Below are 27,411 nucleotides of genomic sequence, written 5' to 3' on the forward strand. Positions count from 1 at the left end.
TCTATTATCTTCGGTCGAGACAATGGAAGGGGAAAGGGGCGGGGGCTACCAGCGAAGATGGCGGCCGAAGGAAAGGGGAGATAGCGACCTGGGATTTGTAGTCCATGCGCTAAGACTACTCCCTGCAGAAACGGGGGAAAGGACTACAATAAGATGGCGGCCATCACTCGCCCTCTGCGCCAGTGCCTGCTGGGGGACGTAGTCCCTTCCTTAGCTCTACAGAGAAAGGACGTGGGCTGTTGAAATATGCATCACGGCAGACACGCTAAATTGAGAGCGGACGGAAACAGAGGGTCTCTTTCCTTCTCTCCCCGCCACCCCCTTCTGAACGACCTGCCGGGAAATGTAGTCTCATGCCTTCACTCGCTAGTAGCGGGGGAGAATTTATGTCACCAGTGGGGATCAATGCGGGTGAGGGAGAAAGACGTCCGGGCGATCCAGGAATATATAATATCCGCCTCCCCGTGTGGCGAGGACTTCATCTTTCGGGGGAAGTCTCTTAAAGGAAAGCAACAGAAATCAGTGTTGTCGGGACAAGGGAGGCGTGGTTCTTGCCGAAAGTACCGTTACGCTGTTCCTTGGAAAGCTTCGGCGCCTCACACCCGATGCTTGTTCCCCCAAACCTCAGAGAGTCGGTAGCTTCCAAGTCGTGAGAGCTCCAGGGGAAAGGCTCTGGAGTCATACAAAATCCCCGCCCCTTCTTGGGGAGTCACCAAACCTCGATTTTTCTCATCTGAAAAATGGGGATAACGATACAGAGCAGAGTTAGGAGTTTTAAGACAATGTTCACGAAAATGCCCAGCTCAGGGCCTGACACGGGGCACGTGTTGGTAGTTCCTTTTTCGAGGTCCCTTCCAGCCCAGCTGTTCTGGGATCCCAGGAATCCATCATGCCGGAAGGAGTTAGCTCCTGTGAGAGGAAAACTGTGGCAGGCAGTCTACCCCATCTTGAGCCGCACCCCCTTCTCCCCCACCGCTCATCTGGGTCCTCCTGTGTCCAGTACCGAGTACTGCTCCCAGGGGGCGCCCATTCTCCATTTGACTGAGATCTTACAAACTGACCAGATTCCTCAACCTGAAGTTGTGGGCGCTGCAAATCGCCCAGCCAGTCTTGGAGGCACCTGCCCTCACCCAGACACCTCAGCTGCCAAAGCAAATGGGACTGCTTCCTACCTCTGTGCCTTCTTACCTGCCTTCTTGATCTTCCTCCTCTGCCTGGAAAACTACTCACTTTTGACCCCTGTGCTTCCCCCTCTCTTCTGTGTTTGAGAGAAGAGGGTTAGAGGGCCTTGCCGAAGACTTGATGGGTGTGGTTTTTCTGTCAGGAAAGTTAACACAGGCCAGTGTGAGTGAAGTCCTAAATTTGCAGGAACTGGCCTCATGCTGAACTGAGACTCCTTCTAGCTCACACTTTATCAGTTAGGAAGTCCTTGGCTCCCAGAAGATTATCTCCTCTGTGTCCTCACTGCTCTAGTTTGGGTTTGCATGATTGCCTCAGGGCTTTCTCTGGAGCCGGTCCCTCTGCCTGTTAGGCCCTTCCCCTCCACCCTTCCCACTGCTGCACCCAGTTAATTGTTCATCCTTCGGGTCTCTGTCCCAGTGAAACCTTCATGTGTGGAATTCCCAGATGAGGTTCATTTGACTCTTCCCCTAGATTATAAGCTTTATGAAGAGCCCATCTCATATGTGCTTTCAGCATCTCATTTGATCCTCATAAGAATCCTATGAGGTAGAATCCCATTTTATAGATGAGGAAACTGGGAATGGATGTGTGATAGATAGAGCTAGGATTCAAACCCAAGACTCCAGAGCCCATCATCAGAGCACTGCAGCATCTGCCAACTGATCAAATCCAGCCCCTTTGTGTGTTAAGTTTGGCAGAGCAACCACAAATTTCTCCTTTCACTTGAAATCCAGTAACACTCAGTCTGCATTCCTTGAACAAGAATCAGCTGGAGGGGCTTCCCTGGTGGCACAGTGGTTAAGAATCCACCTGCCAATGTAGGGCACACGGGTTCGAGCCCTGGTCCAGGAAGATCCCACATGCCACAGAGCAACTAAGCCCATGAGCCACAACTACTGGGCCTGCGCTCTACAGCCCGCGAGCCACTACTACTGAAGCCCGCGTACCTAGATCCCGTGCTCTGCAACAAAAGAAGCCACCGCTTCAATGAAATGAAGAGTAGCTCCAGCTCGCCGCAACTAGAGAAAGCCTGCACACAGCAACGAAGACCCAGTGCAGCCAAAAATAAATAAATAAATAAATAAATTTACTTAAAAAATAAAGAATCAGCTGGAGCTGGACAGTTGGCTGCCCATTTTGGATAAGACATGTACTCACAAGATCAACACAGTCCCCATCCAGCTTGCTTCAGTCCTAACGTAAGCACTATTGGCCCCACTTCCTTAACTGAGAACGAACATGAGCGTACTGAAGGTCAAGACCATTTTTTACACTGTGTAGAGCACCTCAGTGCCAGGCGCTGGGCCTGCACCCCCAGCTGGCTGGGTAGGGAGATGGCTGAGTGAGACTGCATACAGAGATAGAGGAAAACTTTTACTTTTCACTTTATAATTTACTCTGCAGTTTGACATTTTTACCATGAGCAGATATTATTTATATATACTTAAAACATGAGTTGAAAATACTCTAATCCAGCCACGTTGACATTAAAATATAATGACTTCAGACCTTCTCAGACATAAACAAACTCAAGGTATTAGCACCCAAGAGCCCCTTTTCATTTGTACAAAAATAAGGTTCGTCTTCTTTTTTTTTTTTTTTCTTTTTGCGGTATGCGGGCCTCTCACTGTTGTGGCCTCTCCCGCTGTGGAGCACAGGCTCCGGACGCGCAGGCCCAGCGGCCATGGCTCACGGGCCCAGCCGCTCCGCGGCATATGGGATCCTCCCAGACCGGGGCACGAACCCGTATCCCCTGCATCGGCAGGCGGACTCTCAACCACTGCGCCACCAGGGAGGCCCTTCTTTTTTTTTTAATTAATTAATTAATTAATTTATTTTTGGCTGTGTTGGGTCTTCGTTGCTGCACGCCGGCTTTCTCTAGTTGCGATGAGCGGGAGCTACTCTTTGTTGCAGTGCGCAGATTTCTCATTGCGGTGGCTTCTCTTGTTGCGGAGCACAGGCTCTAGGCACGCAGGCTTCAGTAGTTGTGGCACGTGGGCTCAGTAGTTGTGGCTCGTGGGCTCTAGAGCGCAGGCTCAGTAGTTGTGGCTCATGGGCTTAGTTGCTCCGTGGCATGTGGGATCTTCCCGGACCAGGGCTCGAACCCGTGTCCCATGCATTGGCAGGCAGATTCTTTTTTTTTTAACATCTTTATTGGAGTATAATTGCTTTACAATGGTGTGTTAGTTTCTGCTTTATAACACAGTGAATCAGCTATACATATACATATATCCCCATATCTCTTCCCTCTTGCAACTCCCTCCCTACCACTCTCCCTATCCCACCCCTCTAGGTGGACACAAAGCACCAAGCTGGTCTCCCTGTGCTATGCGGCTGCTTCCCACTAGCTATCTATTTTACATGTGGTAGTGTATATATGTCCATGCCACTCTCTCACTTTGTCCCAGCTTACCATTCCCCCTCCCCGTTTCCTCAAGTCCGTTCTCTACTTCTGCGTCTTTATTCCTGTCCTGCCCCTAGGTTCTTCAGAACCTTTTTTTTTTTTTTAAGATTCCATATGTATGTGTTAGCATACAATATTTGTATTTGACAGGCGGATTCTTAACCACTGTGCCACCAGAGAAGTCCATAACATTTCATTTGTAATATTCTTTAGGCTTTATCTAAGATATAAGGAATTTTTAAAAAACATAACCACAGGTATTTGTCACATCTAAATAAATAATGGTAATTCCTTAGTATCATCCAATACATAGTCCATGTTCAAATTTCCTGTATTATCTCATAATTGTCTCTACAGTTGGTTTATTGAAATCAGAACCCAACCCAGGTCCACACATCACATTTGGTTGTTGAAGTAGGCAGCTTCTGACATGGCTCCAAATGATCCCTGCCTCCTAGTATTCCCCTCCCCTTGGTGTAGTCTGGACCTAGTGACTTGCTTCTATAATGAACAGAATCAGTAAAAGTGATGGGATGTCATTTCCAAGATAGGCTATGAAAGACTGTCACTCCCATCTTCTGAGCCCTCTCTCTGGATCTTCTCGGCTTCATTAATAAATCAAGACACCACGTTGTGAACTGCCCCATGGAGAGATCCACATGGTCAGGAACTGGGAATTCCCTGGTGGGCCAGTGATTAGGACTTGGTGCTTTCACTGCTGGGGCCTGGGTTCCATCCCTGGTCGGGGAACTAAGATCCCACAAGCCATGGGGCCAAAAAAAACAAAACAAAAAAAAAACATGGCAAGGAACTGAGAGCAGCCTCCAGCTAACAGCCAGGGGAGGGAAGGACGAGGCCCTGAGACCAACAATCCTCAGGGAACTGAATCCTGCCAATGCCACGTGAGTGAACTTGGAAGCAGATTCTCCTGCCCCTTGAGATGACCGCAGCCCTGACCTTAATTGCAGCCTGTGAGAGCCTCTCAGCCCAGACCCCTGACCCACAGAAACTGAAATCATAAATGTTGTTATTTTAAACTGCTAGTTTTGGGGATAATGATAACTAATCCTGCTGTTATGGCTCCAGAATCTCTTAATCTACAACAGTCCCCTGACCTCTTGTGTATCTCTCTCACCAAGGTTGGTTCTGTATAGAAGACAGAGGTGTGTGTGCTATTCAGTGTCCCTCAAAGCAGGACCCAGAGTCCCTTTGGAGGTGGGGTGCGGTGGCTCCCATACTAAAAATGCAAATGCCCGGGCTCCTTGGGATCTATTGAATGTCTGGGTGGGGACCAGGAATCTGTATTTGTAAGAGTATCCCAGGGGATTCTTTTTTCCACTGAAGTCTAGAAACACATAGACTCAGTTGGGAGACCTGGCCTTACCTCTAGCTGTGGGGCACTGTGTGACCTCACCTCTCTGAACCACAGTTTTCTCATCTGTAAGGTATGATTCTCATAACATTTACTTTGTAGGATGTTGTGCCTAGCTGCTACCTTTCTCACTCTCTCTTTTTTTTTTAATATTTATTTATTTATTTATTTATTTAGGCTGCTCCAGGTCTTTTTTTTTTTTAAATGCATAAGCTTCTTTAAAATTTTTATTTATTTTTGGCCGTGTTAGGTCTTTATTGCTGCGCACGGGCTTTCTCCAGTTGCGGCAAGCGGGGGCTACTCTTTGTTGTGGTGCACGGGCTTCTCATTGTAGCAGTTTCTCTTGTTGCGGAATATGAGCTCGGACTTCAGTATTTGTGACACACGGGCTCAGTAGTTGTGGCTCATGGGCTCTAGAGCGCAGGCTCAGTAGTTGTGGCACAGAGGCTTAGTTGCTCCGTGGCATGTGGGATCTGCCCGGACCAGGACTGAAACCCGTGTCCTCTGCATTAGCAGGTGGATTCTTTTTTTTTTTTTTTTTGCGGTACGCGGGCCTCTCACTGCTGTGGCCTCTCCCTTTGTGGAGCACAGACTCCGGACACGCAGGCCCACCGGCCATGGCTCACGGGCCCAGCCACTCCGCGGCATGTGGGATCCTCCCGGACCGGGGCACGAACCCGTGTCCCCTGCATCAGCAGGTGGACTCGCAACCACTGCGCCACCAGGGAAGCCCCTGACAGGTGGATTCTTAACCACTGCTCCACCAGGGAAGCCCTGTGCTGGTCTTAGTTGCAGTCCGCGGGATCATCGTTGTGGACTGTGGGATTTTTTTCTTCTTAGTTGTGTCATGGGAACTCTTAGTTGCAGCATGCATGCAGGATCTAGTTCCCCAACCAGAGATCAAACCCGGGCCCCCTGCACTGAGAGCGTGGAGTCTTACCCACTGGACCACCAGGGAAGTCCCTCCCACTCTCTTGATTCATGGATTCTCTCTCTCTTTTGTGAGAGAGAAAGGGAGTGAGTAGGCTGTAGGTGGAGTGAGGGGGAATTGGGCCTAGGGATGGACCCACACATACCCTCACACACATTCAATGTTACTGGGAAGCACGTACACCTCAAGTCCTTGCGTGGGAGCACCAACTTGGTTTTTCAGTTTGCCAAACAGAAGTTTCTTCTGCATGACAATTTTCATATATCTAAGACAACAAACTATGTTAATGGGACAGTCAGCTCAACTGCATATGAAATGTTGAAGACTTAAGAAATTCTAAGGAGTCTGAAATGTTAAACGCACTTTTATCTCACTCTGTGCTCTGAACTGTCTGCATTCTTTCTGCAAATTGTTACTGAGTCTATGTAATTCAATTGCTCTTCATTTTTGTGCCATATATTTCACATGGCCCCTGTGTTAGTTTATCTATTGCTTCCTAAATTTAGTGGCTTAAAACAATAACAGTCATTTATGATCTCTCATGGTTTCTGTGTATCAGGAATTCAGTCAGGCATCAGTAGGCATGGCTTGTCTCTGCTTTACCATGTTTCGGGGTATCAACTATAAGACTTGAAAGCTGAGGCTGGGGTTGGGGGGACTTGGAATCATCTGAAAGCTCATTCACTCATATGTGTGACTATGGATGAGGGCTGAGCTTGGGGCTGACAGCCAGACACCTACCACATGGCCTCTTATATCACCTGGGCTTCCTCACAACATGGCACCTAGGTTCCAAGGGCAAGTGTCCAGAGAGACACTTCTTATGCCCTAGCCTCAGAAGTCACACAAGATCACTTCTGTCACATTCTAGTTGTTATTAGCAAGTCACTAGAACCAGCCTGCATTCAAGGGAAGGGGAATCAGCCTGCTCCCTTTGAAGGGAGGCACGTCAAAAAATGTGGGCACATATTTTTAATATATTTTTTAAATTTATTTATTTATTTATTTATGGCTGTGTTGGGTCTTCGTTTCTGCGCGAGGGCTTTCTCCAGTTGTGGCAAGCGGGGGCCACTCTTCATCGCAGTGCGCGCGCGGGCCTCTCACTATCGCGGCCTCTCTTGTTGCGGAGCACAGGCTCCAGACGCGCAGGCTCAGTAATTGTGGCTCACGGGCCCAGTTGCTCCGCGGCACGTGGGATCCTCCCAGACCAGGGCTCGAACCCGTGTCCCCTGCACTGGCAGGCAGACTCTCAACCACTGCGCCACCAGGGAAGCCCGTGGGCACATATTTTTAAATCATCATGATACTAATGAAAATATCAGTGAAAGCATGACATATTCGTGGTCTGTATTGTGAGAGAGTGCACGTGAGTAATCAAGAGCAATATTTGGGTACACTTACAGTAAAAAAAAAAACCCCAGGGGCTTCCCTGGTGGCGTAGTGGTTGAGAGTCCGCCTGCTGATGCAGGGGACACGGGTTCGCGCCTCGGTCGGGGAAGATCCCACATGCCGTGGAGCGGCTGGGCCCGGGAGCCACGGCCGCTGAGCCTGTGCGTCCGGAGCCTGTGCTCCACAACGGGAGAGACCACAACACTGAGAGGCCTGCGTACCGTAAAAAAAAAAAAAAAAAAAACTAGAGATGTACTTATATTTATCAACATTTTACTTTTCACTTAATGTATGATTTGTTTTGTGACTTTCTTTAGAAGGCTTTCTCTTAGCCCCAGCTTTTAAAGTATTTTCCTATATTTTTGCTTAGTAAGTTTAGAGATCTCTTTCACATTTGTTTTTAATCTATAATTTATTTATTTTTTATTGAAATATAGTTGATTTACAATATTGTCTTAGTTTCAGTTGTACAGCAAAGTGATTCAGTTATACATATATTTTTTTCAGATTCTTTTCCATTATAGTTATTATAAGATATTGAATATAGTTCCCTGTGCTATATAGTTATAATTTATTTTTTTTAATGGTGTTAGAAAGGGATCTGCCTTGGGTCAGGTTCCTGAGAAACAGAGCCCAAGATGGGGATTCTTTTTTTTTTTTAACTCAATAAATTTGATGTGTAACATTGTATAAGTTTAATGTATACTTACTTTGACACGTTTGTATATTGTAATGATTGTTAATGTAGTGATATCTATCACATTATATAATTATAGTAAAATATTATTGTCTATATTCATTATACTGTGCATTAGATCTCTGTGACTTATTTACTACTCATTACAAGTTTGTACCTTTAAACACTGTCACTCTTATCCCCTCCACCCCATCCTCTGGTAAAGGCCATTTTATTCTCTGGTTTTTTACAGGTTTAACTTTCTTAAATTACACATATAAGAGACATCATACAGTACTTGTCTTTCTCTGTCTGACTTATCTCACTTAGCATAATGTGCTCAAGGTTCATCCATATCCTCCTTTCTCACAACTGAATAATATTTCATTCTGTATATGTACTACATCTATTGATGGGCTCTTGGGTTGTTTCCATATCTTGGCTATTGTGAATAATGTTGTGATAAACATGGAAGCACATATGTCTTGTTGAAATCCTATATTTATTTCCTTTGGGTACACACCCAGAAGTGAGATTGCTGGATGGTAAGGTAGATTTACTTTTAATTTTTTGAGGAACCTCTTAATTGTTTTCCATAGTAGTTGTACTTATTTACACTCCCATGAACAATGTATAAGGGTTTACTTTTCACCACATTCTTGCCAGAACCTGTTGTCTCTTGTCTTCTTCATGATAGACTTTCTAACAGGTGTGAGATTGTAGCTCATTGTGGTTTTGATTTCCATTTCCCTGATGATTAGTGATGTTAAGCATCTTTTCATGTGCCTGTTGGCCATTTTGATGTCCTGATGTCCTCTTTGGAATAATGTCTGTTCAGTTCTTCTGCCCATTTTTTTTTTTTTTTTTTTTTTTTTTTTTTGCTGTACGCGGGCCTCTCACTGCTGTGGCCTCTCCCGTTGCGGAGCACAGGCTCCGGACACACAGGCTCCGCGGCCATGGCTCGCGGGCCCAGCCGCTGCGCGGCACGTGGGATCTTCCGGGATAGGGGCACGAACCCGTGTCCCCTGCATCGGCAGGCGGACTCTCAACCACTGCGCCACCAGGGAAGCCCTTTCTGCCCATTTTTTAATTGGAATTTTTGGGTTTTTTTCCTTTTTTGTTATCTTTTTTTCTTTACTGTTTGTTTGGTTCTTGTCTTTTAGTTTGTTTGTTATTAAGCTGACAGCTCTTTATATATTTTGGATATTAACCCCTTATTGAGGGACTTCCCTGGTGGTTTAGTGGGTAAGACTCTGTGCTCCCACTGCAGGGGGCCCAGGTTTGATCCCTGGGTGGGGTACTAGATCCCGCATGCATGCCACAACTAAGAAGTCCACATGCCACAACTAAAGGTCCCATGTGCCACAACTAAGACCTTGTGCAGCCAAAAAAAACACACCAACACTTACTGATATACGGTTTGCAAAGTTTTTCTCCCATTCTATAGGTTGTCTTTTAATTTTGTTCATTGTTTTTTTCTTGCTGTGTAGAAGCTTTTGAGTTTAATATAGTCCAAGATGGAAATTCTTGACCAAATGACTGGGGAAGTATTCTCAGGAGAATGGGGTCATCAGAATAGGGCAGTGACAAAAAGCTGAGCAAGAATGTGGTCTCACCTGGTGACTAGCTTTGGATAGAGAAAGTTCTGGAGCCCAAATTGTATCACCAAGTTAGTTTCACCTTGAGGCAAGGGATCTACCTTTTTATCAGTCTGGTGCTAGTCTGTCACTGGCCAAGTTTTTCCAGGAGGAGAAGTGCTGGCCAATTCTCTGGAGGTGGGGCAGGTGGGGGATGGGTGTACAGTTGGTAAAGGGACCTGGGTGAGCCACCAACAGTGTGCACTACAGTTCACCGTTGCACTGTTCAAATATACTTGCTTCTCCCATTAAGTTCTCTCCATCCAGGTGCAGCTTCCCCAGGATTCTGATTGATCATAATTTCTGGGTAAACTTAGAAAAGGAGGATTAGCTCCTGAGACTTAACTGATATTTATCACCTCTTTCCTCTGCCATCCACTCATTCTAGCCCTCCCCTTCCCTTCTGCTTCTGGCTTCAGCTAGTACTTCTGCTGGTCTCGACAGTTTGTCTGGTGGGTTGACCCTGGCCCTCACCCCCTAAGTGTCTGAGTCCCTAGTTAGCATGCCCTATGAGCCCATGGTGATGGTACTTGCCCACTTACAAATAAAACTCAGCATGGAGATCTGGAGATGTCTCAGTGGATCACCTGAATGCTAAACATATTCCTGTCACCCCCATTACACAGAGGTGGTCCTACTTCCTGGTGATGACCATGGTCTATTACCCTGCCCATATGGCACATCCTTTCTTTGCCTGCTGGTCTATTGGCAGAAGGAGACCAAAGTGACCAGGGGTTGGGTGTAGCTCAAAATTTAATGGGACTCTTGCCATGTCCCCTGGTAGAAATGTCCATCCCCAATTTGGAAATTAGGATCTCTAGACCCACAGGGCCTAAAGCTGGGGGGTTGCAAGCACAAATTCTCCAAGGAGGTCACTGGGAGCAATACCAAGCGCGGCCACGCTTGCTTCTACTCCTTAATTCCCAGGCTCATGTACCTATGTTCTGGGTCACAACACCATAAAATAGCCATTGTTTTAAGGTGTACACCTTATTCCAAAGGATGGTACTGTATCCTCTCCATGCTGGCATCTCAGCTGGGCCTTCCAGAAGTGGTCCCATCATCCTAAGAGGCCATCAGCTTCTGGATAGTGCAGCAAATGGCAGTGTGTCCACCACTGTGCTTCCATTGCTGTCACGGGGGTGCCTCCATCCCAGGGAGAAGGATGCAGCTGTGAGTCATTTGCAGCCAACACTCACACCAGCTTGAGATGGGTACACTGCCAGTAAAGGGGATTTAGGTGGGACAGCAGCTGCGTTCACTACATGATCTAATTTAAACTTTTCCACATAGTTTTCCAATGGTTCCAATATCTTTTATTATTATTATTGGCTGTGCCACTTGACTTGCTGGATCTTAGTTCCCCGACCAGAGATGGAACCTGGGCACGACAGTGAAAGCACCGAGTCCTAACCACTGGACCACCAGGGAATTCCCTCTTTTATCTTAATAGTTTATCCTTATCCTCCCTCATATGAAGTGTCCCTTTTATCACATCCTTAATTCCTATGAATACATGGGTCTACTCCTGGTCTTTCTATTCTTTTCCACTGACCTACTTGCCCAGTTCTGCATCTCTGGCATGCAGTGTTTAGTATAGTTTTAGGGTCGTTTTTGCTATTTGGTAGGGTCTACTCATCTGATCAGAGTCTGTTCATATGTCACTTCTTTGGGAAGCTTGGGTTACACAGTGGGAATTCAGTATGTAACTGTGAATGGAGGACAGCCTTGCTGGCTCTTTTTCACTTTCATTTCATGCTGTGCCACAGGGCTTGAGGGATCTCAGTTCCCTGACCAGGGACAGGGATTGAACCAGTCCACGGTAATGAAAGCCCAGAATCCCAACCACTAGGCCACCAGGGGACTCCCACTTTCTCCCAATTTTAAAGCCAACACCTCAATCTCCCATCTGTGCTCTTCCTCTTCCTCTGGGCCTCCTCATCAAGCCCTGGGATGCTCAGGAAGCAGAGGCAAAGCTTGGGTGGATTCCAGAAGGCGCCAAGGACCAAGATGAGACTAGGTTAAGACATAGACACAAAGCAGTGCTGGCTCTGTGCCTCCCATTTGGTCACCATGGTGTCCAACCATGTGTCCTCTGAATGCAGACAGATGGTGGTGCAGATACTGGGCTATGGGATAACAGGAACCAGCCCAGACATTGGGGCCAGTCTCCTCAGGTCTTAATTGTGGTACACGGGCTCTAGAGCACGAGTGCTCAGTAGTTGCAGTGCACGGGCTTAGTTGCCCCGGCATGTGGGATCTTAGTTCCCTGACCAGGAATCGAACCTGAGTCCCCTGCATTGGAAGGCGGATTCTTAACCACTGGACCACCAGGGAAGTCCGCGTTCTGTGTGATCTTGACAAGAACCTCTCTGAACCTCATCTGTAAAAGTGGGAATAATAACCATAAAATTTACTTCCCAGGGTCATTACAAGGATTAAATGAGATAATGTCTATGTATAAAGTGACTGGTAACATAATAGAGGCTAAAAAATATGATTCTTGTCTTTTCCCTGAATTTCTTCTGCAAAATGGGGATGACAGCACCTCGTCAGTTTCCTGAAGGGAACCCAGGGGGACAAAGGCTGTGGAAAGGGTTCATAGACTGGGCTCTGGAGCCTGTGTTCAAACTCTAGCCATGCCTCCTACTAGCTGTGTGACCCTGAACTAATCACTTAACCTTGCTGTGCCTCAATTTCCTCATCTGTGAAATGGGGAAACAGTACTATCCATTCCATGGGGTTTTGTAAAGGAAAGAATTATTATACAGAAAGAGCTTACAACATCACCAGGCCCTTAGTCAGTGCTCAAGAAATGTTAGTGATGATGATGAAGACAGCTGAGCTGCAAGGCTGTACCTTCCAGGAGGGCAGGATGCCCCTCGGTCTTGTTCACTCCCATCCCAGTCTCTGGAACAGTACCGCAAAGGCTCATGGAATCAATGAATGGAGTAGGCTGTGTTGCTCATCCTGATGGTCCTGCGTTGGGACCATGTGCCTTCACTGCCCAGCTGGCCCGCCACCCCATCAAGACAAGACACTGACATGGCATTCGCAGGGATCAGGTGCAGATCAGACTCCTTGGCCTGGCTTTGCAGAGCCCCCAGCTGAAACCAGTATGCGCCTGCCTTCCTTCACCCATCACTCACGGAGGTGTCTTCCTTGTGGGTGGCCTGGTGCTGGGGCTGTGGAGATGACCCCGCCTCCTGTCATGTGGATAGAGAAATGAGGAGACTGAGAATGACAATGCAGGGTGGTCAGTAAGTGGACGGGGGGTGGAGCTTGGGGGCAGTGGGAGCTCTGAAGGGGCAGAGGAGACAGCAAAAGCTTCCCAGAGGAGGTGAAACCCAAGTTGAAGGTTAAAATATGAGAAGGATTGTGTCAGGTGAAGGAGTAGCACTTTCTACACAGGGGGAATGACAGGAGGGGCTCGTGCTGAGCAGGTGTGAGAAGCAGGATACGTGGCTGGCATAGAAAGTGGGGAAAAGCAAGAACAGGGGTGCAAGGCTGCACAGGGACTGGGGGATTAACGGCCTTGAAGGCCAGGCTACAGAGCTGAGACTATATCCTGAGGGCACTGGAGAGTCAAGGAAAGGTATGGGGGTGGTAAGGCGGGACAAGGTGACCCTTGCTCTTACCCATTGTTTCATGTCTCAACAACAACCAATCTCTTTGCTCTGTCTACTAGCCATGTTTGTTTCTGAAACCTGCCAAGCATGTTCCCAACCTCAGGGCCTTTGCACTTGCTTCTCTCTTTACCTGGAGATGTAGGGGGTGAAGATTTGCAGTTAGGGGTGGGAATGGGGCTGGGCCTAATATTGGGGTCTAGGTGAGGATCTGGCTTGGAGTTCATGTTCGTGTGTTCTGAATGGGCCTCACTGTGGGACCTGCTGGATGACATTGGAGTCATGCTTGAGTATCCTGGCAGATGGAAGGGAAAGATCTCTTGGGAACATTAGTGTGGCTGGTGGGGACTGGACTCTAAGCATGGGATGGTGGGGCATTGAGGCTTTTGCCATTGGTTGGAGGCATTATGTACCATTGGGGCAACCCTTGAGGGGACTGGGAGGGGCCTCATAGCAAGGGTCAAGGCACTTGAGTCAGTGAGAGCCTGGGAGGTGGGAATGATTTTTCCAGTTTTCAGATGAGGAAACAAACTGAAGCTCAGAGAGGTTAAGTAACTTGCCCAAGATAGTGACGGACAAAGGGAGGATTTGTACCCAAGTCTGCTGACTCTTAATTTGCTAGGATTTCCCAGGCATCAGCTTCTGGTGAGACCAAAACAGAGATGGAGACATGTGGGCTGGGAGGTGGGGCAGGACAGGGTGGCAGAGCTAATGACATCTGCCAAGACAAATGCCTTGGACAAATGGAGCTGGGCCTGGGGTGGGGGCCAATTCCTCCAGCTGTGAAGGGCACCTGGGTGCCCTGGGTGTCCAGAGAGAGAGAAAGTGAAGTCCCCAAGAGGAATAGGAGGTGAGGGGGTTGGGTGAGGGTGAGCCTGCCCTCTGGGGTGAGATTCGGCCCCACGTACACTGCCCACCTGTGCATAGCACCAGATCGGGTGTCTGCCTCCCTCTTCCCCTCCTCCTACCTCCACTACCTGGCCTGGCCCATGCCTCACTGCACCCACTCAATGGGCCTAGTCTAATCCCCTGACATCACCACCTGCCCAGCACAGGCCCTGCCTGGCAGCCTTGGCAGCCCCCAGGCTCAGAGACACAATTTAGGATCCCCCACCTCAGAACCCATCTTTCCCTTAACCTCTTCCCTCCTTCAGCTCCTAGTTCCTATCGGGTTTACTCCAGATCCAGTCCCAAGCTGGGGGGGCAGGTGTCTAGAATCTGTCCTGGCCTTGCTGTGTGACTCCAGGTAAGTAGCTTCCCCTTTCTGGGCCTCAGGCTCCTTATTTAAGTCTCCTCTACCCCCAGCTAATCACGTCAACCTGTTTTGGCTTCCTCTCAGCACCTTGTAGCTTTAGGAAATTTTGTTTGTTTATGAGTTCACATGTTTTTTGTCAGGGGACCACTGGACTGTGTGCCCCTTATTATTCACCCTGGTGCCAGCACATAGCAGGGGCTCCATCGATAACTGCTGACTGAATGTATACATGGGTGAATGAATGAACAGATGTAGCTCCTGCCTTAGCAGGAAGCAAATGGACCTTCTCCCTCCACACCAGCCCCAATGGGGGAGAAAGGTAGAGCAGTATTTCAGCCCTGAAACTGGGTGGAAGCAGGGTGGGGGTCTGACCCACCATTTTCTGACTTGGCGGGTAGACAGGGGCTGAGAAGTGAACCTCCTTTATGGAGAGACTGGGAAAGCTCTGGAGAAGGACCAGAACCCCGGACTTGTCTCTCTGCCCTCCCTCTCTGCCACAAGGCTTCCCCGGGCGGGGGTGGGGTGGGGGAGGGGAGGGCCTCAGGTATATGTCTGTGTGTCCCTGTGTGCTTTACCTGGGCAGAGGGCAGCCACTGACCCAAGATCTCCCAGGATAGCAGGGGCTGAGACATGGCTAAATCTCAGAACTCCTGACCTCCAGCTGCACATGTGTGTGTTTATGCACACGCGTGGCCATGGTGTGTGTACACGCCATATATATATGTGTCTGCTCCAAGCATGTGCCTCTGGTGGGGCCTCCGGGTATGGTTGTGTGTTCATAGGTGTCTGTGTGGACACATGCGCAGTCCTGTGTCTGGCTTTCCCTGGCAGGGTATGTGGTATAACACGGGTGTAGGCATGTCCACAGAGTGTCAGCTCCACGAGGGAAGGGATTTGTGTCTGACTTGCTCCCTGCTCTATCCCAGCATCTGGAACAGGGACAAGCACACAGTTGGGGTCAATATATCCTTGACTGAATAAACATATGAAAGTGTGTGCACATGTCTGGTGTGTGCCCACTTGCCAACCCGTGTGTAGACGTGCACATGCTCTTGTGTCTAAGGGTGCACCTGGGTGTGGGTGATGTTGCTGACATGTCAACCTCCTGTACCTTTTCCAAACTCCTCAGGAGCCAGGGCCCAATGCCTGGGTCCCCGTGGGGCGGAGCAGGGGGCCTCCTCCTCACAGGAAACTGGATCCCTGGACGTGCAAAGCAGCAGGGAGCAGGGCGGCCCCTTTGTCCCCCGATAATCCCCTCCCCGCCTGGCCCCCTTTCTCCCAGCAACTGGGGTTTAAGGTCGAGTTTGGGGGCTGTAGGGGACAAGGGTGTCACCTCAGTGTCCCCTTGCCTACCTATTCCCTGCCCCCGGGGCTTCTGCACCTGCCCTCCCACCCTGAGGGTGTGACTCCTTCCCTCCCTCGTGGGCGGCCCTAGGGCTCAGCCCCAGGTATAAAGCCACCTGAAGGGCGGGAGGAAAGATGCCCCAGAACCACCTGGAGACTGCAGAGAGGAAGGAGCCCAGGAGAGAGCATGAGCTATCATCCGCTGCGTGAGTGAGGGAGGGCGCCAAGGTCCTGAGACCAGGACGGGAGGGGGTACCGCCCGGCCCTCTGGCCCATCGGTCTCAGGTGCCTGGCTATTTTACATCTGTTGCGAACCTCCAAATCCTTAAACACAGAGGACTTCATTCGTCATTCATTCATTCAAGAAATTTACCAAGTGCGTGTTAGGCGCTAGGTAGTATTCTAAGCATTTGGGGACACAGCAGTAAAGAAACAGACAAAAAGTTTGTTGAGTGAATGAATGAATGAATGGGCCTTCACCTTCAGGCCTTCCCTTAAGTTCTAAATTTCTGGGAATTCAGGAATGTAGACAGGGAAGCCAAGGAGGCCACCCTGGTTTGTCTCTCGTCTCCATCATAGCTGGTGGCCCTAGGGAATTGCCCTCCTCTCTGATCCTCACACTGTTGGTGGGGACAACTGGGCCCGACCCTTGAGAAGCCAATTTGGCAGGATTTACTCAAATTTAAAATAAATACACCCTCCAATACAGATATTTCCACTTTCAGCAGTTCCCCAAGAGGCTGGGATAAGGATGTTCACGGCAGCATCCATTCATTCAAAAAATATTTATGGGGGTTTCCTTGGTGGCACAGTGGTTAAGAATCTGCCTGCCAATGCAGGGGACACGGGTTCGAGCCCTGGTCCAGGAAGATCCCACACGCCGCGGAGCAGCTGAGCCCGTGCGCCACAACTACTGAGCCTGCGCTCTAGAGCCCGCAAGCCACAGCTACTGAAGCCCACATGCCTTGAGCCTGTGCTCCCCAACAAGAGAAGCCACTGCAATGAGAAGCCTGCGCACTGCAACGAAGAGTAGCCAACCACTCTCCACAACTAGAGAAAAAGCCCACGCGTAGCAATGAAGATCCAACACAGCCAAAGATAAATAAATAAAATGAATAAATTTATTTAAAAATATATATATATTTATCAAGCTCTGCACTAGGTGTTGGGGAACCAGCAGTGAATGAAGCAGGTGAGGTTTCTTCTTTCCTGGAGCCAACATTCTAGGGGGAGAGACAGCAACAAGCAAGTAGACAAATAAATCAATGAGGGATCTGTAAACAGCAGACGTCTCTGAAGACTACACATCAGGGAGACGGAGGGGCTTTTGAGTTGAGGCCTGAAGAATGAGAAGGAGCAGCCTTGGGTAGGGTTGTGGGGTGCTCACGGCAGGACCCAGCAAGGCAAAGCCTGCACGGGGCGCTGCAGAAAAGAGGGGCCAGGCCTGTAGCCCACACAGAGGACTCTGGCTTTCACTGTGTTAGGTGGGAGCCATGGGAAGGTTCGGGCAGAGGTGGGATCTAGCTGGACTTGGAGAGTTGCGGGGTGCGGAGGGAGGCAAGGGTGGAGACAGAGACACCAGCAGACAGAGAGGTAGTTCGCTTCTAGATACTTCTTTTCATTGTTTAAAACTTTTTTATTGAACATAATGAATGGGGCTTCCCTGGTGGCGCAGTGGTTGAGAGTCTGCCTGCCAATGCAGGGGACACGGGTTCATGCCCCGGTCTGGGAAGACCCCACATGCCGCGGAGCGGCTGGGCCCGTGAACCATGGCCGCTGAGCCTGCGCGTCCGGAGACTGTGCTCCACAACGGGAGAGGACACAACAGTGAGAGGCCCACGTACCCCCCCCACAAAAAAAAGAAAATAACGAATACGTACAGGGAAATGTGCACAAGTCCTAAGTATATAGCTCAATGAATTTTCACAACGTCAAGGTATGCTTGTCATAAGTGCTCAGATCAAGAAACACAGGCAGACCGAGGGGGTTCCCTGGTGGCCTAGTGGTTAGGATTTCAGGCTTTCACTGCCATAGCCCAGGTTTAATCCCTGGTCGGGAAACTGAGATCCCGCAGGCTGCACAGTGTGGCCGGAAAAGAATTAAAAACAGACCTCTTGGCCACCTTTTAAGGACAGAGCCAACAGGATTTACTGTGGGTTGAACATAAGAGAAGGAGAGAATGAGGCGTCTAAAAGGACCCCATGGTTTTGACCTGAGCACCTGGGAGAATGCATGTGCTCTTCCCTGAGTGGGGAAGGCTGGGAGAGGAAGGGGAAGAGGGCATCTTGAGCTGAGCATTGGATTTTTTTTTTTTTTTTTTTTTTTTTTTTTGCGGTACGCGGGCCTCTCACTGTTGTGGCCTCTCCCGTTGCGGAGCACAGGCTCCAGACGTGCAGGCTCAGCGGCCATGGCTCACGGGCCCAGCCGCTCCGCGGCACGTGGGATCTTCCCAGACCAGGGCGCGAACCCATGTCCCCTGCATCGGCAGGCGGACTCTCAACCACTGTGCCACCAGGGAAGCCCTGGATATATATATTTTTTTGACCATTGGATATTTTGACTTTGAGAAGCTTATTAATATCCAAGGGAAAATGTCAAGCGGGAAGTTGAATACATGAGTCTGGAGTTCAGGGGAATATTCTGGGCTGGAAATAATGGGCTCAAAGGATGGTTCTGCCCTGACTTGGATATACAAGATCATTGTAGGCCACAAGGGCTGTACCCATTTGAGGAGTTGTTATGATGAATGAATGGTCAGGTGAGGCCGGGGACTTGGTGCTGACCTCTGATTTCTCCTGTCAGCCGCCCTCTGCTTGCTGACCCTGCTGCTGCCGCCCCTCAGTCTGGGAGCCCCCATCTCCCCAGCTGAGCCCATCAGTCAAGCCTACAGCCTGGCACTCTACATGCAGAAGAATACTTCAACACTGCTGCAGACTTATGTGAGTGATACGGCACGAGCAGGGAATGAGGGGAGAAGGGCGCCACCCCCCGGCCCAGCTCTGGGTAGGGGAAGCAGAGCAAGGCCAGAGGAAGGCTCCTCCACGGGTCCAAGGGTATAAGGACTCTGCCATCTAGAGACATACTCCCAGAAACGTTGTCACTGATGGCTGGCTGACCTTGGGCAAGTCATTCCTTCTCTCCCAGTCTTAGCTTCCTCATCCGCCAAATGGGCTGACCATCCTGCCTTGGCTGACCTCTCAGGACTGTTAGAAGATTCAAAGGAAGCGCATAGCGGGAAAGGCTTTAGGGGATCATGATTCTTTCCACAACTACCTCATGCCCCGTGCTTTCTTTTTTTCTTTTTTTTTTGATAAATTTATTTATTTATTTATTTATTTTTGGCTGCGTTGGGTCTTTTTTGCTGTGCACGGGCTTTCTCTAGTTGTGGCAATTGGGGGCTGCTCTTTGTTGCAGTGCGTGGGCTTCTCATTGCGGTGGCTTCTCTTGTTGCAGAGCACAGGCTCTAGAGCTCAGGTTCAGTAGTTGTGACTCACGGGCTTAGTTGCTCCGCTGCATGTGAGATCTTCCTGAACCAGGGCTCGAGCCCGTGTCCCCTGCATTGGCAGGTGGATTCTTAACCACTACATCACCAGGGAAGCCTGCCCCGTGCTTGCTTGAGCCTAAGCCATGCTGGGAAGTCTAGCCTTATTATCTTATTAAAATATTTATTTATTTATTTATTTATTTTTGGCTGCATTGGGTCTTCGTTGCTGCGCGCGGGCTTTCTCTAGTTGCAGCGAGTGGGGGTTACTCTTCGTTGCAGTGCACAGGCTTCTCATTGTGGTGGCTTTTCTTGCTATGGAGCATGGACTCTAGGCGCATGGGCTTCAGTAGTTGTGGCATGCGGGCTCAGTAGTTGTGGCCCATGGGCTTAGTTGCTCCACGGCATGTGGGATCTTCCCAGACCAGGGCTTGAACCCATGTTTCCGGCACTGGTAGGCAGATTCTCAACCACTGCACCACTGAGGAAGTCCTTAGCCTCATTATCTTACTGAGTCCTCAGATAGTTCTGAGAGGTGGATTTACAACCCATTTTACAAATAAGGAATACTGAGTTTTAGAGAGGGGAATAATTTGCCTGAGGTCACAAAACCTCAGGTCTAGAAGTTCAAACTGGCAGCCTCCTGATTGGGTCTGACCCACAGATGTTTTGTTTAGGCCATGCAATGCTTGTTCAGATTTTGTGTACGAGTGCCTGTCAAAAAGAGGCACAGGGATCCTATTGGCCTCCTGCCACCCCCACCCCCCTCTTAGTCCTGCCCTCTTCCCCAAGTGACATGATCTGCCTGGCCCCTGGAGGCCCTGGTGTTTGTGACTCTTCTGCTGTGCTATATTCTAGGTCCATGTGAAGTTACTTAATCTAGTTTCTAGTCTCATATCTGTCACCAAACCCTGGGTAGCTTTGGGCACCCTGAGCCTCAGTTTCCCCACTTGTAAGATGGAGATGTAGGACCAGATGATCTATCAATTAGGGGATTTATCAGTGTGCATTAAAATTTTGTGGGCCTAGGTTTGTGGAGGCGAGAACTTTAATGGAGAAGGCACTCAACTAAATTTAATAATATTAATAATTATTTATTAATGATTATAATAAAATGAACAAACATAAACCACTAAATGCTGTGAATAAAAAGGAAATAGGGCTGTAACTATTATACATTGTCAATAATATATTTATATTGAAAATATTGCAATAAGTAACATAGTCATAGTGTTCATGATACTAATATAAATATATAGTTCGTGAACGATATTAATGCCCTTATTGTATGCCAGATGCTGTGCTAAGTGCTTTATACATTGCGTTGGCCAACTAGTTCGTTCAGTTTTCAGTAAAAATAAAGGACATCTTTTGGGCTTCCCTGGTGGTGCAGTGGTTGAGAGTCTGCCTGCCAATGCAGGGGACATGGGTTCGTGCCCCGGTCTGGGAAGATCCCACATGCCGCGGAGTGGCTGGGCCAGTGAGCCATGGCCGCTGAGCCTGTGCGTCCGGAGCCTGTGCTCCACAACGGGAGAGGCCACAACAGTGAGAGGCCCACGTACCGCAAAAAAAAAAAAAAAATTAAAAGATACATCTTTCATTTTCACCAAGAACTTTATTGAACAATGTATTCATTAACCGAACTAACTTTCTGGCCAGCCCAATATACTACTTATCTTCACCATAATAGTGCCACATGGGAATTACTGAAGCTGTGATTCAAAGTTGCACAACTTGTACGTGAAGGAGGCCAAACTGGAACCTAACAGAGCCCAGGCTCTGTGCTAGAACATTTCACCAACTACCTGAGAGGCAGGGAATGGCGACTCCCCCTGGGAAGATGCCAGTCTCATGGAAGGCAGATGTGAAGTCAGGGGAGACCCAGGGAAGCCTTTTGGCCTCCTCACTCCTGTCTCTGTCCCTCATGCAGCTCCAGTGCCAAGGCAGCCCCTTTAGTGATCCTGGCTTCTCAGCGCCAGAGCTCCAGCTCAGCAGCCTGCCTCCTGCCGCCGTTTCCTTCAAGACCTGGCATGCACTGAATGACAGGGAGCGTCTGAGCTGTGCCCAGGGGGCCTTCCTGGCCTTGACCCAGCACCTCCAGCTCGTGGGGGATGACCAGAGTGACCTGAACCCTGGCAGTCCCATCCTTCTGGCTCAGCTCGGGGCTGCAAGACTCAGGGCCCAAGGTCTGCTGGGCAGCATGGCTGCCATCATGACTGCCCTGGGCCTGCCTATCCCCCCAGAAGAGGACACTCTCGGGCTTGTCCCCTTTGGGGCCTCGGCCTTTGAGAGGAAATGTCGAGGTTATGTAGTAACCCGGGAATATGGCCATTGGACTGACCGAGCTGTGAGGGACTTGGCTCTGCTCAAGGCCAAATACCCTGGGTAGAGGAGGTGGAACTTCCCGTCAGAGGCTGCAACACTTCCGCTTTCACAACAGACTCTTTTTCTGCCTTGCTTCTTGGCTAGAACAGAGACACATCTTGTCTAGGAGACAGGGCTTGTGTACCATGTATTTGGGAAAATTTCCTGGTAACCAGGCCTCAAGGCGCCACTGCCTGGGCCTTCCTGCCTAGGTCCTATGGCATCCCTTCCAGATCTGGGTGGGACTCTATGGATATCATTTTATGGATTACCAGTCCAGTGGTACTGGTTGCTCACCTCCTGGGTGGAGAAAAGTATCTCTTTGAAGTGGCTTCACTTCCCACTCTAGGGGGCAGTACAGTTGGTCTCCTTCCTGGGCTCTCCCTGAGACCTTCTCCCTCCTGTAATTTCAGGGAGGTCCAGGGGCTGCCTTCTTGTCTCTGTCTACCTCACTTCCTGTATGAAGATATGGACTTTCTGAGCAACTAGGCCTCCCTTCTTGCTGGAGCTCATTTCCTCCCCTAGTCTACCTCTCCGACTGTGGCCACTGTTCCAACTTCCCATCTTAAGGGGCTTCACTTCCTATTCAATGGACATCCGATTCTTGAAAAACTAAGGATTCGTGTCACATCTGTTTCCTGCTCAGGACACATCCACTTCCTGTTCTGGGCTGAGAGATGGCATCCCTGGCCTGGGGCTCTCAGGAATCTCCTATTTATACTGTGGCTTTTGCGGATGTCTGGGGGAACCAGTTTGTAACCCAAGGACCTTATTCTCCTTAAAGGTGTCTCCCCATTTTCAACAACTATATATACTGGTAACTTTAGTGTTCTTTTTATTTTTAAACATTTTATTTACAAAAAATTAATTTATTCTCGTAAATAAAACTCTTTTTAAGGGGTGATTTTTTTTTTCTCTCCAGTAGACCTAACTTGGGGGGAAGGGAAGGTACAGGGATAGGGCAGAGGGAGGGGAAGAAGGGAAAGGACATCAAAGGCAAGGGGGCAGGGCTGCAAAGGGTGGGATGGGGGAGAGGGAGAGCAGCAGGTGGAGTGACCCTGGGGGAAGGTGGCTGAAATTTGTCTGGAGGAGCCCACCCACCACAGGGTCAGCAGACATGTCCCTAGCCAGGAAAGGACAGAGAGAAGGACAGAGGGAAACAGAGTGCCAGGTGTCCCCTCCTTGAGATGAGGCGCAGATGTACACATGCTCACATGGGGCCAAGAGGAGGCAAGAGATGGGGAGACAGAGATCCTCAGCGAGGCAGGCCCAAGCAATAGAGAAAAAGACGGGGAAAGCAAGGAAGTGATAGCCATGGGAAGTCAAAGACGGAGACAAGGAGGCCCCAGGGAGAAAAAGAGATCGAGAGCGTACAAAGCAAATAGAGAGATGGAGACGGTCGGAGAACACAGAGACGCTGCCGGAGATGGAGAGGGATGGAGAGGCGGAGACGGCCCAGGAGGGGACCGCGAGCTGCGGCGCGTGCCCCGCTCTCAGGCCGGGCCCCCGGGCGCCAGCTGGCCTAGGTCGGCCTCGGTGCGGCTCACCCACTCTCGGTAGAGGCCGCACACGCGGAGCCCCAGCACCTTGGCCGGAAAGACGCCCGCGGTGGCAGTGGCCGCGGCGATGGCGGCGGCGGCGGGCTCCGCTCGGGGCGCGCGGGTCTCGGCGCCCAGCGCGGCCAGCACGGCATCCAGAGCGGCGCCCAGGGCCCGCGCCTGGCGCGCTGCGTCCTCCAGGCGCCGCAGCAGGCGCAGCGCGCGCGGGTTCAGCTCGGCCTGGCGGCGGCGCACGACGTCCAGCAGCGGTGGCAGCGCGGCTAGCGCCGCCTCGTCCAGCCGCAGGCGCTCGGGCACCGGCAGGCCCGCGTGGCCCGGGGCCGGGGCGCTCAGATCGGCCACCGGCAGCCGCGGGGGCGAGAAGCCAGGCAGCCCGAAGGGGTCTCCCTGGTGCTGCACCTGCGGAGACGCGGCAGTCAGGGCGGCTCCTCCACCCGGAACTCAGCCCTCCACCCCTCTCCTGGGTCCTCAGTGTCCCCATCTCGTAAATGACACACTCCTGCCAACAGAAAGGCTGTGTTTGAGATAATACAAAACAACAAAAACCACTGTGCGCTTTACACCACTGCTTTGTTTCCTCATCTCCTCAATGGAGATAATAACCATATCAACTTCATAAGGTAGTTATGAGCCTGTTAAAATGCTTAAGGCAGGTCCTGACTCATTGGAAGGGCACAAAAAATGTTAGTTGTTTTATTAATGCTATCTTACAGACCCTGCTTCAAATCCTGTCTCCACCACTTACTAGTTGTGCCATTCGGTGCAAAACCGTTTCCTTCTCTGAGCCTCAGTGGTCTCCTCTGTAAGATGGGGGAACAGTTCCCTGTCCTGCCTTCCTACCACAGACCTCTTGAGAATCACAGAAGATAGTGCAGGGACCGAGTTTGTTTCACTCCCTCCCCCCATTCTTCCCCACTTCTGCACCTGCTTGACACACAGCCAGGGGCTCAATGAATAACTGTCATGTGAATGAACAAATGAAAAGATAAAGGTGATTTGTAATTTGTAAAGATGCTATAACAATACCATTTATCCTTTCCTAACATTTTGCTTCTGGTTCAGGCACTGTGCTGCTTTAAACACACTATTCCTAATCTTCCCAATAATGGGTGTGATGATGATGATCATGGTCTTGTAAATGAGGATACTGGGACTGACTTATCCTAAGTCATCCATCTAGGAAGGGGCAGAAGCTGGAATTTGAACCAAAGTTGGTAGGACTACAAAGCTAGCTTTATTATCGTACTATTGCTGTCATAATTATTAAGTTATTATATTTAATGTTATCAGTACTGCCCATGGTCACAACAAGTTGGCAGGGCTACAGTCTATCTGATTCAAAACTATACCCTCCCTCCACTACACCAGAGTAATTTGGGGAACTATCTAGTTTCCTTTGTCAGTGTCCTCTGGCCAACCAAAGATTTTGGCAGATCCTTCTCCCCTGTAAAAGTGTCCTCTTGGGATGGCATTTTTACCCCTAGATTGAAACCCCTTTTTAGCTTCTCTGCATAACACAGGTAGAAGAGTTCACAGCTCATCTTACTCAACTGCCTTTTTTTTTTTTTTTTGGTCCTGCTGGGATCTTAGTTCCCCGACCAGGGATTGAACGCAGGCTCTGGCAGTGAAAGCGCCCGAATCCTAATCACTGGACCTCCAGGGAATTCCCTTAAGTGCCTCCTTGTACACCTGGGGAGTCCCAAGCTCATGGAGGTGAGATGACAAGATCACACAGAGCCTAAGAACATAGGTTTCCTGACTCCCAGACCAGAGTTCTCTTCACTCTCTCAGGTTGCTTCTGTCTTAAAGTACCAAGTAGGGAGCCTCCATGCTGAGGCTAATGGAGGGGCATTTGGGGCACAGACAGGGTCCTCCTCCAATTTGCTGTGTGGCCAGGGGCCAGTTACTGACCCCTCTTGGAAGCCCCAATTTCTGCAGCTGTGAAGTGAGATTGAGAAAATGGGTGGTCAAGGACCCCTTGATCTGTATGTACTTCCCCATTCCCCAGGACCCTGGTACCCACACCCCGAACCCCACTCACATATTCCTGGAGCAGCTGCTCAGCATATTTGGTGAGGAGGCGGGCAAGGCTGTGTGTCTGTTGGATCTTGGACTCCAAGTGGGGAAGGGGTGAGATTGAGGAGTCAGCCTGGGGATCCTCTGGTGGGAAAAGGTGGGGAGGAATGAGGGCACCCCAACCCCTTGCTTCTTGACCACTTCTTCCAGGCTGGCTCTTCCTGAACCCGGAAGCTCCACTCTGAATTCTCCACCTTTTAAGCCAGGCAGGCTCTGTCCCATTCCAACTGAGGGAAAATAGGGCACCAGACATTTGCCAAACGGTTGTTCTCCTGAAATGTGTTCCCTGTCCCCAAGTCATGGTTGAAATCCTATTAAAGCCAAATTCAAATACTGCCTCCTCAGTGCAGCCTCCAGATTCACCCCTCCTTTAAATTAACTTCTTCCTTCTACTTAAGGCCATTTGTTCATACTTCCAAGGCGGTTCTTTTAATATCTCTTTTATCTGTGAGAATCTGCCTCAGCCTGGGAGCCCTTTGAGGGCAGGGCTCACGTATCTCGGTACCTCAGTGATTGTTGGTGGAATTCAGCATCATCAAAGCACAGAACTTAAAACTGAAACAAGCCTTTAAGCCCATTCTACAGATTGGGATACTGAAGTGCCATTTCTTCCCTGATGGTCCTTCTGTGCAAAACCGTGGGCTGGGCACCGTACAGTTTCAATGAATCAGCAACCGGCCTTAACCAGAACAAGTTAGAGGGTGGTGCCCCGGGAGGAAGAATACATTTCCCGAGACGCCTAGCGCGCGTTCCCAGGGCATGCTGGGGACTGTAGTCCTAGCCCGGCAAACTCCCGACCCGCCCCTCGCTAGAGTTTGCCCCGCGGGTCCCTATCCTTAACAGCCTCGACTTTCGTCTCCTGTTGTTACTTACCAGCCCCTGTGGCCCAAAGACTTCCGCCCCTAACTTTACCCCTCCTTCTGGCTCCCAGCTCTGATTCTTTCCCGGTACTCAGATAGGGTCCCGGCGTCCTGTCCCAGCCACTACCCCAATTCTCCCCCAGGGTGTACTCGAACCGGTAATCTACCTCCTGAGCCAAAGTCCCCGAAGGCACAGCCCCAGGCCTCCTCTAAACTCTGGCGCTTACCCCTTCCCACAGCTCACGCACAACTCACCCGCTCGTTACCTGACACCGGGGCCCTGCTCTCCCCCGCTCAGGCCGCTCCCTTCCCGGACCTAGGGGTGGCGGGGACCCAGACCCCAGCTTCCAGCCCTTCTGACCCCTGCTCCCCTCGGCGCTCGGCATCCGGCCCTTCAGCCCCTTACCCAGACTTCCCTCCCTCCGGCTCATGCTGGCCCCAGGCTGATCCCGGTTGCCTCCACGCCCCCCTACCGAGGAGGGGAGAAGGGGGAAAAGGGTAGGGGCGTGGCCCGGCCGTAGCCAATCAGGGCTCAGACCCCAACAATCTACCACCCCCTTCCACCCCACCTCCCACCCCACCTCCGCCGCCCCGGGCAGGATTCCTTGGCCCTGAGCTCAGCTCCCTGCATGCACGGCCTAGTCGGGAAGGGGGCGGCAGGTTGTCTGCAGAGTGCACTCGGGACCTGTAGGCTTGGGTTGCCGGGGCCTGGGAGACAGCCCTGAGTCAGATGGGAGGAGAAGCTCAGGCTCCGACCTGGGGGAAGGCTTGGCGCCCGGGCTGCTTTTCGGAGAAAGCTTGGGAGGGGTGGGTGGTGGAGAGGGAGCAGCTGGCAGGACAGGAATGTGCTGCCCTTCCTCTTGGCTGGGGGAGGGGAGAGCGGGGTGCTTGAGAGGCCAAGGTGGGGGCCCTCAGGCTTAGGCCACACCTACACGGACATACACCTCCCGGCCTATCTCAGATGTCTCCTGCCCTTGCTTTCACAGTCACACCTACTAGGGGGCCACCTCACCTCACCTTACCAGACCCAGTAAGAGAATTCTTCTGACACACCCGCATCTACTGAAGGGTTCTCACACAGGAACAAGCTTAAGAGAGACAGGTACAGGGAGTCATACCCACACGTCAAACCACTAACCTGATGCAGACAAATGCTGAACGGTCTGTACACACTTACTTATCCCCACAAATGGTTCCCAAGCACCCACACTCTCCTGGGCTCTGGGACCCAGAGATGATCCATTCTTGGTCTCTA

General features: G+C 50.3%; 2 protein-coding genes across 3 annotated transcripts; one reads left to right on the forward strand and one right to left on the reverse strand.

Moving 5' to 3' along the window:
- Positions 1-18,558: 18,558 nt before the first annotated feature.
- LOC308628325 (cardiotrophin-2) lies at positions 18,559-21,686 on the forward strand (the record flags this gene model as incomplete). Its single annotated transcript, XM_081255152.1, has 3 exons — positions 18,559-18,574; positions 18,619-18,755; positions 21,228-21,686. The coding sequence occupies 3 exons, from the start codon at positions 18,559-18,561 to the stop codon at positions 21,684-21,686; spliced, it is 612 nt and encodes a 203-aa protein (XP_081111278.1).
- A 1,326-nt stretch (positions 21,687-23,012) lies between these two features.
- On the reverse strand, positions 23,013-26,632 carry LOC308629227 (cardiotrophin-1-like). 2 transcript variants are annotated; one of them, XM_081256823.1, is made up of 3 exons: positions 26,563-26,632; positions 25,262-25,380; positions 23,013-23,619 (listed from the first exon to the last, which is right to left on the reverse strand). In XM_081256823.1, exons 1-3 carry the CDS (start codon positions 26,585-26,587, stop codon positions 23,155-23,157), a joined length of 609 nt encoding a protein of 202 aa, XP_081112949.1. In that variant the 5' UTR covers positions 26,588-26,632; the 3' UTR covers positions 23,013-23,154. The 2 variants fall into 2 exon arrangements, with proteins under 2 accessions (XP_081112949.1, XP_081112948.1); XM_081256822.1 differs by lacking the exon at positions 26,563-26,632 and adding an exon at positions 26,412-26,554 and having other exon boundaries at positions 25,262-25,523.
- Positions 26,633-27,411: the final 779 nt, after the last annotated feature.

Source organism: Mesoplodon bidens (genome assembly GCF_964165515.1).
Source record: "Mesoplodon bidens genome assembly, chromosome: 15".
Taxonomy (NCBI): Eukaryota; Metazoa; Chordata; class Mammalia; order Artiodactyla; family Ziphiidae; genus Mesoplodon; species Mesoplodon bidens.

Bases quoted from the DNA above. Each gene is read 5' to 3' on its own strand.
- LOC308629227 (XM_081256822.1), bottom strand. From the start codon at position 26,542: ATGCCGAGCGCCGAGGGGAGCAGGGGTCAGAAGGGCTGGAAGCTGGGG. The intron at 25,524-26,411 runs GTGAGTTGTGCG...ATTTTCCCTCAG, and splicing joins CGGTGTCAGGTAACGAGCGG to TTGGAATGGGACAGAGCCTG. The intron at 23,620-25,261 runs GTGAGTGGGGTT...GCGTCTCCGCAG, and splicing joins AGCAGCTGCTCCAGGAATAT to GTGCAGCACCAGGGAGACCC.